At 46.3% G+C, this 14,074-nt stretch overlaps 1 protein-coding gene across 1 annotated transcript; it reads right to left on the bottom strand.

Annotated features, from left to right (window-relative positions):
* Nucleotides 1-3,816: 3,816 nt before the first annotated feature.
* LOC120844100 lies at nucleotides 3,817-4,482 on the bottom strand. The gene has a single exon (XM_040215726.1). The coding sequence runs from the start codon at nucleotides 4,480-4,482 to the stop codon at nucleotides 3,817-3,819; it is 666 nt and encodes a 221-aa protein (XP_040071660.1).
* Between the last annotated feature and the right edge of the window lie 9,592 nt (nucleotides 4,483-14,074).

Below are 14,074 nucleotides of genomic sequence, written 5' to 3'. Positions count from 1 at the left end.
CTAGCGTAATAGAGTCGGTGCTGGATCTGGCCCTGCAAGCAACTCAGCTTCTTGAAGAGAGGCCATGTGGGCTTCTTCCCGTCGTCTCGTCCAGTACCACTCCGGCTACTGGTTTTCTTTTTTAGCTTACGGGCGTACTTGGCACGTAGAGCCCGCCATGCCTGATAGCAGCTGCCTGCAGTGGAAAAAGCAAATGCTCAGTAAAAGAATGTCATTTTTTGGTAAGAAATTGTAATTGAATGAAGCAATCATAATTAAACTAGGTTTCACATACATTCTGAAGCTTAGTACCGACGTACTGTGTCCACCATGCAGATATCTGATTTACTGGGAGCGTTTACTTAACTCTGCGAATTTTAAAACGCAAATGGTACTTCGAATTGTAATATAGTTGTAACTACCACCGCTGCAATAGGCAAAACCATTTCTGAAGGGGTTTGATCTGCCTACATGCTTTCTCGTCACGTCTGGACGCCAAGCAGAGATTGATGCACCCAGAATTGCGACTAATGCAAATGCCACATCATCAGTTGCTTGCCAAAAAATAACTTGTGACTGATGATTCAGCATTCGCGCGTGAGCATGCACGCTATCATTGTTTACCCGAGGAGTACTTTTACCCGCGTTTTCTTCAAGGAATGGTAGTGCATGCATAAAGTCCTCGTCAGCGCACACTCTCGATTGGCATGCCGCTTTGGAGCATTGAGTTGTTTTTTTAACGAGCAAACGAAACATATTGGTACATTTGCACAATGTATTTATTTATTGCTTTTCTTCGGGGAGGCGGGTCATAAAAACCCATGACACGTGACACCGTAAAATGGTAATCTGTCGATGCCGAGCAGAGTGCACTCTGCGAGCACGAGCAGGTTGTGGCTCAGGGCACCGCGCAAGCTCGTTCGAGTCTTGACAAAACACCGCTTGGTCAGACGCAGTGAATCGGGATACAAATAAACAGTACACTGGGTAAATAGGACCTTTTTACGTGTCACAGGCAATATTAAAGCGCCGAAAAATCGAGGACACGGGGAAACACGCAGACTGTATGGCTGCTGCTTCCTATCTTCGTCCTTTTGGCGATTTTTTGAAATCGGCGTTCTGTACTGAGACAGTACTCACCTACAGCGATCCCAATGGCATGCCAGGAGTTGGCCCGCTTTACTACGTCCTTGTAGTCCAGGTGGTGGGCGTTCCAGAGCCATGGATATTTTTTCACTTCATTGATGAGGTCCTCTTCCGAGCATACCTCACCCGCGTTTGTCGTCTCCGCCGCCATCTTGTCAGAACGAGGCGACGAGGCGGGTGCGTCGTGATTGTTCGGTTGTTTCCTACGCAGCGGAGAGAGTTGGGCTCGCTCTAACTCCTTGCGTCGTGAACGACACGTGCGTGTGTCCATCTGTCGCTATGGCAACTGATGGTTGCAGATCCTTGGAACGGTCGTTTCGGTTGTTCCAGTCGTTGTGGTCGCTACAGACGCATGTCTGTGAACAGGCCATAATAGTTACCTCTCACCGCCCCACTTTAAGCATCTCTTGTCGGTCTGTAGAGGCCAAATACACTCACTGCTCTGAGGATCATGATCGTAGCAAGACCTTGTAACATAACCTGAGCCATTTGTCAGCTGTCTGCAGGCAGGTCAGGTACAAGGGCTGCAGTATGTCCCACAGAGCGTTGCAGACATCAGACACCACGCAGCGTGCAGTCGACCTGCCCACTAGGAAGTTGAGTCACCATCCTTAGTGTAAGGCCTTTTGCGAGGAACCTGCCAAGACTAATATAACGTTTGAGGCAAGCAGCTGATAACCTGACTCACTAAACCCTCTATTCAGTAATTATTGCAGGTAGGAGCCAGCAGATAAGCAATTTTTACTACATGAATGAGCCGTTGTTCAAAACACATGCTGTTGTACTAGTACAAGTTTGTAAAGGGAACATCCAGATGTCGCCTACACTATTCACTCATAGTGTATTTATGGAGACCCACAAAAGGTGCAATGTAGAGTGTTAGAAAAGCCCAAAGGGAAAATCTCCATCTTGTTACGCAAGTAATTCTGGTGATATTCCGGTGATATTGACAAAAAACAGCCCAGCTTTCACGTCAGGTAGCTATAGACGAGATTCCCATGTGAGAGAACAATCAATGATAACTCCCAGAAACGTGTTCCTACGTATACGGAACACCTGTACCCATAATAAAGACACAATATTTTCCTGTGTCCTTCCTCATTGAGGCTGGTGTAGAGGGGCGCAAAAGGCTACAGGCGAAGCAAATTACTGAGCGCTTGCAGCACAGATGCACTGCGGCCTGTTTCTGCCGTACATCAGCTTTCATATAACCGCTAAAGTTACTTATTTGTATTGATGCCTTACACTAGGGTCAGAGCCAAATCATCAACCGGAGAAATCTCCTTCCAATAGTTGGTACCCTTCTTGGCAGTTCTGTTGGTCAGCAGCCGTAGGACGGTGTTGAATGCCTGTGGCGACATTTTAAGGAAGCTAAGGGAAAATGCAAACAAAAGAATGTGACAGGTAATTGGCACGAATTGTAGAGAAGAACTCACTTGCGGTAATACTCCACGTCCTGCGCTTGGAGCTCGGGAAGGAGTCGACTTGCGTGGCCAGCGACTTTCCATGAACGCAGGCTAGGGCGCACCCACCATTGCTGCTTTTTCTTTTGTTGCCCTGCCGCACTCAACACAGACAATGCAAACACGAAAGCTAGATTCGATGCGACTTCTTCCTCTTCGCTCAGCCGGTCAGAAGGATCCATGACCGCAAGAGAAACCGACAACTAAATATCCCTAGTCATTGCCCACGCCCCTGCCGCCATAAATTCATTAAAAAAAGGGGGGTGGGCCATGTCTCAATGGGTAAACGTAATAAAAAAAAAAAAAAAAGATAACTTAATTTTTTTGTGTGTATCTAGCGCGGCTGCACAAATACGTCGAACTCAAAACTCAATTTAGTTTTGTTATTTTATGCGACGAAAGCTCATGAAAGAATGTCTAATACCCCATTCATACGGTAACCTAAAAGCACCTATAACACAGGTCCCTATAGAAAAGGGAGATGGAGATCGTATTCATACGCGGCGTAAAGGTCCCTTTCGGTAAAGGTACCTTTGGAGTAAACGGAGCTCCCCGATCTCCGTTTGCAGCTACAGGGAGTAAGTAGCCTCGGACCCATAAATTTCAAATAAGAATTATCATTTGTTTTCTTGTCGTTTAATGCGTCGTTGGTACTGGAATCTTAGGAAGTAAAAGTTTTAAAAGAAATGGGGGGCCACAAACGTGATACAATAGGAGCAAAATGATACTCCCGGTAACAGGTAGCGGTGGCGGCAAGAGCGGCGGGAATCTATGGCGGGGACGAAAGATGCAATGGCTGCTACCTCTGCTCCCACATGCAACGACGACGAGTTGCGCTCTTCTGCGCAGGAGATTTTTGTGACGATGGTTTCATTAGCTCATGAGTCATTGAACTGGGGTGCCAGCTCTAGCGGCACCAGCGAAAAGAAAAAAAATGCGCGAGTGCACTGGTTTGAGTCGGAGGCATGGGCTCTCATTCGCCTATGCACGCCTATGTTGGATTTGCTCACTCTGCAGGCGCTTTGGTGACATCATGGGTTTAACTTGGCTGGGGGCACAAAATAACGAAATAACAAAGGGAATGGTCTCTGGCGTGACTACACCCATATTTATATCTGGTTTATAGCCATGTGTGCAGCATAATTTAGTAGAAGTACTTAATTTCTGACCCTGAAATTTTATAAAATAAGCAAAGTTGTCTGCAGGAAACGAGTATCACAGTGTCTGCTTAGCATCCTTTATAGTTGTGGTAGTCAACAGCCAAGTCCTTCGGTGGCGACACAGGCAGGTGGCAGCCGTCGACAGCCCCGATGGCGTTCGGAAATCCCAGCACTGCCTGGAACTCGTGCGTGTGGTTGTCGAGATCTTCGTTTCGGATCATTGTTATTGTATGCGCCTCGAGCTCCTCAATGGTGACGTCGCAAAATTTTCGGTACGTCTCATTGACAACCGACTGGCCGACGGCAAAGAGGTGGCCGATTGTTCGTTCCTCCGCGGAGGAGCAGAGCCTGTACAGGCTGATGGCCACCCTCTTCTGCACCGTTATTGCCGTCTTCATGGCGGTGTCTTGCCGAAGCATTGACGGCCGGCCAACGTCCACAAGATACCGGAAGGTGGTCGAGGAGACGCGAAAACAAACACGGAAATACAGATCGCCCATTCTAGGCAGCGTCTCCTCAAACCACCTCCCCGACCGAACGTAGACTGCCCGCTCGCGTGGGATCGTAGTCCACTTCTCCGCAAGGAGAGTGGCGACCGGGAAGTTTGTGGCCATGAGCCTCTCCTCTAGCTCATCCTCTTCCATTTCCGCGGCTTGTATACGCTCCTCGAGCAGGAGGAACTGTGTCCGTTGTTGCTGCAGCGACCACATAAAGCCAAGACACTCGTCGTCCATCGGGAGACGCTGGTCGTGGTTGCGGCGCGTCACTTGGAGGGTGGTGGGTCTGCGACGGTTCTGCCGGGACCGAAGCAACCGAAGCGATAAACGCAGAAGAGAGAAAATCTGAGGAGCAGAAAGGAATGGTCACAAAACTTCGGTACCACGTGCTCGGATTCACTCGGAACATTGGCTCGGAGCTGTCTCCAAAACAAACCCGCCGGGCCATTGTGGCCAGTCCAGCCTAAGGACCAGTCGGATGTTCTAACGAAAAGCTACTTTTTAGGTGAACATTGCAATAAAACAAACATTACAATTATTACTTAGTATTTTAACGCAATGTGTGACATTTAATAATCTAAAAATGTGCCTCATGACTGTTTAGACACGGAAATACATAGTGTTCTTTTGCCCTGCGGTTTACCCGGGCTATCCCCAATGCAGTAAACATTGACCGTAAAGACTCCGTTTATTTTCGTTCATTTACCATGCAATTCTGAATGTCCTTTACCCCAGGTACCTTTAGCAAAGGGACCTAAGTTATAGGTCCTTTAGGTGACCCGTGTGAACAGGGTATTACTATAGCAAAGTCCGTTGCTTGTATGCACACTATGAACAGCGCTGGTCGGCATACAGTGTGAACGTTTGTTTCGTTAAAGCACGTTTCTAACGCCGCAATGTTCTCCTCATTAATAAAAAAAAAGTTCACAAAATCTTGAAAAAAATTAACAAGATGCAACGAGCGAGTGAGAGAGCGCGCGGGCGAAAGGAGCGACGAAGAGCGATGCTAGGGAAGCAAGAAAGCCGGCGATCGTGTTGGCAAATACTTTGCCGTCGGGCCAAGTCGGGCGCCTTGTCAATCGCAAGCTCTTGCGCAACTTTCTTGTTTGGTGTATACTTGCGTGCACGGACATGCATGGTGTGCTATCAGCGCGGGTTAAGGCGGTGTTGTTGTGTGGCGTGGATGGGACCACGAACACGCAGAGCCGTGTATACAGAGACTTTCGTCAATGGGAGACGCGGGTAGAGCCAGGGCGTGCACGAGACGCAGAAAGTAGGCTTGGCATGCTCCCTTGGCCAACCAGAAGCCTAAAAGAAATCCCCTAGCGGTGGTAGCGAAAAACTGTTTTGGTCAAAGGTGTATGTTGGTAAATCGTTTTAATAAGAATGTAAGAAAGTGTAGTAACCCGTTATGGTTGAAAATAGGGTGCACATGTTGCTTTGATCATGATCATGCAGAAAGATGTAAGCAACGAATGCATCGCTCGAACTCTCTTTTGCTCGGACAAAGTGTGACCGCTCGGACGGCAGATTCCTGGCCCTCGGTGCTTGGTGTATGGATTATGTCGATTGTTCCGCTAGTCGCACTCTTCCACCATGATTTTGGATGACCGTGATTGAAACATCACGTGCACCATATTTTCAGTCACCGAGAGTTACTCCGACGCACTTATCAAGTTTGTTTCTCGCGACCACCGCCAGGGTATTATTTCCGGCTTCTGGTTGGCCACATTCGAATTTGTGAAGATGCCCTGGAACACGCCCAGCCTGCTTTTGGCTAATGACGCGTCTTCATTTGTCTTCTATACTTCCCAATTAATGGCCAAACTACATATACGGCTCTGCAAACACGGAGCTCGGAATGGAATGCTCTACAAACGTTTATTTGCGCCGTTTGTCTTTGTGCCAACTGTAGTAATCTTCGCTGCCACAAAGTTGTACCTTGAAAAGAAAACCCCATGAAAAGAGCGCAGGCCCACGCGGGCCTGCGGGAAGCAAAAACAATCTTACATGACGAGAGACGGCGGTAGCTGAGGGTCATGGCCGGCGCGTTAACGCTGGCAAGAAAGACACTCCGACACCGTTGGAAGTTCCAGCCACACTCATTTATTTAACAGTTCGCAAGCATGGAGCTGCACACCCTGGGGGTGAGGGTGTACGTGATGGTGAGTGGCGCCATCTGGGTACTGTATATTACTTATATGAAAAATTTTAAATACTACATCTTTCTTTCTTTAAAAAATCAATTCCTATATCTTGCCCTCTCTTAAACAAATTGACATATACTCTCTCTCACCCAAAAAACAATTGAGGGAAGGAACACCAAGAACACTTAACTGCATATCAGTTGGGAAAGTATTCTGCGAAAAATACATTAAAAACAACTTGTGATAGTGCTAACTAACTGATCACCACATACTGACTAAAATGATCACGTTAACAAGCTTTAGGCCAAAACATGGAAGAAAAAATATGCCTCGGGCAAACTGACTGTAGAAAATGTTGCGAAAAGAACATTTGCCAAAAAGACATTGGGAAGACTACTGCTCCGAGGCAATGTGGTAACCAACACTATGAAATAATAATAAAAAAAATTTGCTGGTTCACACACACGTTGAGCCCAGTTCAAAAGAGCTCATGGAATAGTCCTTCAGAAGATCAGGCAGCCGCCGAGACCGACACAGCTGACACTCTTTGCAGGGGAGTAGAGTCTGCACCCTGGGTCCCAGAAGCTCTGGCCTAAGCTTGGGCTTGGGCTTGGGCTTGGGCTTGGGCTTGGGCTTGGGCTTGGGCTTGGGCTGTGTTGTGATGGGTAGTGTCGACAACACTCGCACAGATAACGGCACAGGCACTGCACCAGGCACACTGTCAAATTTGGTGCTGGGCTGCAGGAACTCTTCGGTTGCCAGAGCATCTTGCTGCTCCGGCACAGCCCGAGCAGCACACATAGATAGTCCGCACAGCCAGAAATTTCAAGTTTTAAACATGTATAGTCCGTGGACTATAGCCCGAAAATAACATACTCTGTGTGGTCTCACGTGCTTGGCCTTTGCACTTGTTGCCTAGCTTTACACTTTGCTGATGCATTGAGTTCAGTGTTTTTTCTCGTGCAAACCAGTTTAGCCTGACTTTAGCAAACAGAGGAAACAAATCTTCATACACATTGTGGTTACACGCAGCAAGAGACTTTTGGACCTCCTGATGGAAAAGTTCACAGAGTATGCCCTCTGCCCTCCTTTGAAATGAGGTTGTTGATGTTCGCCTTAAAAACGGGCTCGCAAGCCTCAACGAATGATGTGAAAGAAGGGGAGAGAACCGACAGGTTTCCAAAGTCCGAGTCAGCAGCGCCTTTTACACTGAAATACAGTACCACCCTGTTTCTGTTAGAAAAACATGCATTTTCTTTCTTCAGCTCACATCTTTGAGATGTCCCGACACAAGAATGAACCTTCGAAAATCTTGTCGCAAGCCACCCAAGAAAATCAACCATGTTGTTCTCTACCATGGTCGAAGAGTGGTTTAAGGGCAAATCATCTGCCGCGCTAAGAAAAACTAAGCTTCCCAAGGGTAGAGGAACAGAGGATGCCGATAGGCGTACCGGAAGTGTAGCAAGTTGGGACATCATGTCCTCAGCACAGTTTGATTTTCAGTCAGCTTGAACAAGTTGCTGACCAAAAGATGCCTGAATGCAGTCTGAAACTGACGAGAAGTAGTTTGCGCTTGCGCCAGGTTTTGAACGTATAATAGCACATCCTGGGTCAAGTGGCAGGTTAAAAGGTAGGTAAAACCATAATTAACTGTGCGGTGGTCGCAGAGCATCATCGGAGACCTCATTGTCAAGCAAAAGACACGAGTCCAATTTGGCTACCTTCTGCATCTGAGTATTGCAGGTTTTTAAAATCTTCAGTGCATTTTTTAAAAAAACTCTTCATGGAGAGAGGCAAGGGCGTCTTGGCAAATTTGTGCGAGGTATTTAGGTTGTGAAAGAGATGTCGATTCTTTCAATGAATCTCGTGTGAATAGCAGCAGCTGGCGATTCCAGGAACGTTGCAAAGACATAATTGCATCAGCACAGTGGTTGCTAAACACTTGGGCCACTAGTTTCACCGACATCTTTGAATAGAATGTCAAATCAAAGTGCTTCTTGTTCAGCTTGGTCATAGAACGGATCTCAAGTTTCCGGTCCTTTTTTAAAAGCTTCCTTTGTGTACTAGATTTTCATTATGGGATTACAAACTTTGAAGTCACGCTTAAATAACATGTTTCTGAGGCACTTCAGCAGGTGCGGAGCATTAAAAAAAAAATAGAGGTTTGCCATTGATATCTAGGTAAGGCTTTTTGGCGGTTACAAGCCTTGAAAGAAGAGATGTTCTGGCTCCCCTGATCACATACCACAGCTACTGACTCCAGGCCAGCATCCACAAGGAAACTGTAGCACTGGAAACGAAGATCCTGTTGGACATTTTTAGGCGTGCCTTTATGAGCAAAACAAAAGTAGCCAAGTGGCTGCTTCCATGGTGTTCGGATTCCTTTTGCCGTAAACACGAGAGTCTTATGTACCGTCTGCATGTTTCTTCTCCTTCGTCCGTGTTTGTTTGCGCTTTCGATTTACATTATGATCAACGAATACCAACTAGCCCAACTCTCGACATTAATTCAGTTCTTATTTGACAGGTTCTCACCTTGCACACTATTACTAAGCTCTTCAAGTCTTCGCACCTGTCAGATGAGGGGTTGTATGAGAGCTCATTTTTAATGTGCATCTCATCAAAGACTATGCTGGAGGCCTGATCGGCTTGTGAAAAGGAAGTTGCTCGCCTCTTTACCAGCTCAAAACCTTTGGGGGTAAAATTCAACTCTTAATGGAACACGCCGAAGCCACAGCTTCACTGAGTGGACTGATGGCAACCTAAGCAGTCGCCTACAGTACAAGCCAAGGCCTTGTTTTGGCTGCACCATTGTTGACCAAAGCAGCTCACATCCGTCTTCCTAAGCTGGGCCTCAACAAGTGCAGCAATGGCTGGAGACTCATGAATGCAGACACAAATTAGTGAAACAGTAGTGGTTAAATTCCTCTCTGATTTGCTTATATTTTAACATCAGAAAAGGAAAATAACCTTCCAATGACAGCTTCCTTTCGGAAGGCTGGTTGTGAACGTGGATATTGTAGGTCTGTGGGCCCATCTTAAAGTCGCTTACGTCACCTGTGGTTAAAAATGTAGTGAATGGGTTCTGAAATGAAACTCAATCAATGCCCCCTACCAGGCTTCACCACATTTGTCTAAGCACACCTTATTCTTTAGCAAAATGCTCAAGTGATGAAGAACGTGAACCAACACAGTGGTGCTGGCATTGGCTGCCTCTTTACGATAGGTACAGCAAAAGAGCACCGTTCACCACTGTAGAAACTGTAGATCTTGTGCTTGAAACATCACCCTGTGTCGTCTTTGAGGTTATATAAAAATGTTATGAGTACACAAAAGCAAATTTTCGGCCCCATGTGCTATTTCCCTGGTGAGTGGGCCTTGGCATGGTATTCTCAAGGCAGATGGGAAGGTCTAGTGGTCTGGTTACCTTCAGGGGCAAGCACAGTCGACAATGCATTGACGTAGGTATCCAGGCTGCAGGAAAGCTGACTCATTGAAATGTAACGAGCAAACAACCATGTTTCGTAACTACGATGGATTCTTTCCCTTTAGGCCCCAGTTGTTGCAAAACTGAACCCATGCTTCACGCCTGCGGATGAAGCGCAACATGCGTGGTTGTAATATGCTTAATAGTTGCCTTTGATTTGCCTACACTACTTGTGCTGGTATGAACTATTTGCAATTGCAGTCTATTTGGGAACGCATAGAAAAGTACATTGCCATATGCTGGGTATACAGCTTCACAAGTGCAACTAAATCACGCATTCTCACGAGTCACTTCTGCTAACACCCTCAGCTCTTCCCTAACGCTCCCCTACGTAATTGAGGGAACTATGGATAGACCCAATTCGCACCGCCCACCTTTTGCAGGTGCAATCTATTTGCACCGGACATCTGTTGTTGATTGCTTCTGAATGTCGCACAGTGTAAAAAGCAGGCCAGCTATGTGCTGGCATGTCCTGCTCAACCTGCAGAATTTATATTTACACTTGAGATTCAATTAAATATTGAATAAAAAAATGTCCTACTTCAGAATTTTCTATCAATACGTCGTCTAGTTCGATAATTAAATCTTGGGCTTTTTTTTAGTTACATACTGAGTACCCCCAAAAGGACAAGGACGGCAGTCTTTTTTCTTTTTAGATCACCTATGGCGTCACATATAAAATGTGATCAAAGGACTGGCACACACAGATCTCGATTCAAATGTGCCGAAAGGCAAGCAACTAATGGAGCTTACGCCTTACAAATATTGACACATCTTGTAATCCTTAAGACAGATTATTAGATTACCACGGGTTTTGCCAAAGAATTAAACTCGCCCTGCTACGCAGTCGCAGTACGCTGGAGCGATATCGGCGCTCTTGTAAAGCGGTATCAGTTGCTTGTAACCCTTGTGCGACGAACTGCCCGAGGGTCTCCCCGTCCCGGCTGCTCCGGTTGTTGAAGCGGAACCGCTCCATAAGTGTGGACAGCACTGGGCTGAAGTGCGAGCGCCACGTGGCGAGCAGCTCACCCAGCGTTTTGACGTGCGGCGTGGCCGGCTTGAGGTGGTCGAGCAGGAGACTGAAGACGCGGGTCCCGCATCTGGCCAAGAAGATGTCCTGCTGTTTCGCCTCAGGTGTTGACGACCGGTACCGATGCAGCATCTTGAGAAGCGTACAGACAAATAAAGTCGGCAGTGTCGAAGACAGTTGCTTTACTCAATCCTCCGGGATCGTCATCAGCCATTTGTAGAGAATGACGGCTGGAAAACAGCAAAAAAAACTTTCCTTTTGCATTGGTGGGTGGAGAATGCTTGAAGTTGTACCTTTGTTTCTCGTGCCGATAAGCCCAAGCTTGTGCCACATGGCCTGGTTCAATGCACCCGTATCGCAAGTGACTGCCAGTACCTTCACTCCCACTTCATAGGACAACTTCACGAGGTCGAGAACGAAGTCTTTGGGAAGGGTGCCACCAAGTGACCTTCCTGTTAAGTGGTAGCGATCGCTTGATTCCAACGGAATATTAGACCTCCCAGCATAAATACTGGGGCACAATTAGCGTCTTAATTCTTTTTTTGTTGAGTCACCTACCCAAGGAAGCAGTCTTGAGACTGGTCATGCTCAGTGCCTTGTGCAATTTCCATCTCGTCTAAGAACAACACGCAGTCTCGTTCTGCCTCTTCCATGGCGTCGGCTTTTCTCCTTAGAATGTCAAGCACCTCTCCGAGGATTCCAGGCAAAAAGTGAAAGCTTTGCAATCTCCTCATCAGAGTTCTGGTGCTGGGCAGTGGATAGCCCAGTGTTCGGAGGAGTTCATAGCCCATTGTTCCACATGCAAACTTAATTTGTAGGACTTGTTTCTGGGCAGTGGATAGCCCAGTGTTCGGAGGAGTTCATAGCCCATTGTTCCACATGCAAACTTAATTTGTAGGACTTGTTTTACTGTCTGCAGAGACTATGTCATTCCCCTCCTGGTGTGCTTCAAATTATCTTCTTCTGGTCATCAGCCAGGAACGTCGTATCCCTGAGTGGCCAAAGTTGTTCTTGCACAATCTGCAGTTCATTCTTCAGAGTCTGAATTTTTTTCTTTGCATTTTCATGATGACATTGAAGATTGTTATACTTGTCACATCAGCTACAACTTTCTTTAGCTCAAGACAGCATAGGCTTTCTGTTTGTGTTGGCATGCTTGCTTGCTGCAGCTCATTGTCAGTTGGAGATAAAAGATTGCCTGCATCTTCTACCTCCACCTCTGTGCAAGAATGCACGGGGACAAAGTCGTCTTGCAGAGAAGTTGAGAAAGTGGCCATCAATGTGCCAAGTTGATGCCCTGTGCCATCCGATGCAGTGAAGGCGTCGTCACAGGTTTTATCATCAGGTATTACTTCCTCAGTTAAGGGGTGGATGGGTGCATCATTTGTGATCCCCGCAAATCCACTGGTGGAAACTTCGTTGATGGCTCTAGTTGGGCTCAATTTATGCAAGCAGAGCTTGTTGATCGGTGTCCTTTCAGCGGGGCCACCTTGTTTTTAGCTGTGCTGCTGCAGACAAAGAGGATGAGTTCATTGCCTCTTCGAGTTGTTCCTGTAGATTTTCTTTTGGGCTTGAACTTGCTGAATCACACTTATCTTCTGGGTCATTGTCAGGTGGACGTGTAGTTTTGGTAGCATTTTGTAGCACCAGGGAACGTGCAGTCATGCTCGGAGATGAATGAGCTTGTAGTGGAGTGGAGGGATCTTGAGGAAGTGGCTGCCGACATGTCCAGTCGACTTGCAGCGACATTTCATCTGGTCAATGTATCGGTAGGCTTATCAAGATTTGTGTCTTCATTCAAGGGATGGATGGGTGAGTCGGCAGTAGTCCCTGGCAATCCGTTAGAACTAGTTGCAGGCAGACTGAGTAAGCCCAGTGCTGCACTTTCAGGTGGCTGCACCGCTTTCTTAGGCTTGACCTTGATGGCACATACTTTTTTAGTAAAGCTGGAAAGAATTAGTGAAGGAACATATTAATTAAATTTGAGCACAAGTTACCTTACAAAAAAAGAATGTGTGAAAAGTCTAGCCAAGGCGCACTTAACAGCATTGCTTGGTCATTATTTGGGGGAGATTATCTGGTCACCCTGATGCCTTCTTCATCTGTTTTTAGGCAGGTTAGAACATATTAAAATTGTACAAAAATATGAAACCTCCTTGTTTTCTAAATTCTCATATTTGCTTTCAAGAGGTTTTACAAAATACTGCATACACAATTGGCTTTCTTTCAGGGACATCATTAGTGTTTTGTGTGTGCCATGACAACATTCACAACTGTGACACAGAAGGTGATGATACGTTTTGCCGTCCTCTCCCTGTATGCTGGAGTTTTGCTTGTTTCACTAGGTTGAAACTCTCACTTTGCTTACCTTAAGAGGAAAGCAATGTTGGCATCGCAGTCTTCTTGAGGCGTCGCCATCCATCTGCTCGCTTTTCCTCATAACAGGATTTTTCGCAGCGTTCCTGAAATGTCCACGAAGGTCACAGACGCAACATGATAATAAAAAGTCTTATATCCAGCATGACTATTCAGTTCTGACCCCACATCTGCGTTTGTAAGGAACTTATTCAAAAGAAGGTTAGCGTTAGCACAATTTTGCCACAAGGCTTCATTCATCATTTACTGACATCAACAAATTAAACATATTTGTAAATTGGGTAGTCTACCAATTGGATTTAGTTTGTCTTTTCTGCTATGCGCACACCGGCAGTCATATGAGGTATTCAGCAGCACCTGCTGCATAGCCCTGAACCACATTTTTTCATGGACAGATCACTTTGTAGACATCCGATGTTTCATCAACAGATCATTGCACGGATGTTTATTTCGTCAACAGCTTGCGCCACCTCTGGCACCCCGCATCTCGTTCGTTTTCCTTCGATGTGATTCCCTAGCTTGCCAAACCTTTGGCGGTTTTGATGAGGCTTGTTGCAAGCTCGAGCTTGAGGTCATGAACCATTTTTCGTGAACAGAACGGAGCAAAGCGGGGTGTGATCATGTTGTCTGTTTGGGACATAGCTTGCCCTGCCGCTGTTGGTTTATTCGCTAAAAGAGGTAAATTCAGTCTAATTTTTCTTTTCCGGTATTAGGCATATGAAAAAAAAATTGAAAAGAAATGATGAAGCTGACCATTAAATTTAATCTACCTGGCAAAAGAAAAAGTTT

Source organism: Ixodes scapularis, unplaced genomic scaffold (assembly GCF_016920785.2).
Source record: "Ixodes scapularis isolate PalLabHiFi unplaced genomic scaffold, ASM1692078v2 PGA_scaffold4__175_contigs__length_147842914, whole genome shotgun sequence".
Lineage (NCBI taxonomy): Eukaryota > Metazoa > Arthropoda > Arachnida > Ixodida > Ixodidae > Ixodes > Ixodes scapularis.
Note: the sequence above shows the minus strand (reverse complement) of the source record. Positions and strands in the feature narration are given on the sequence as shown.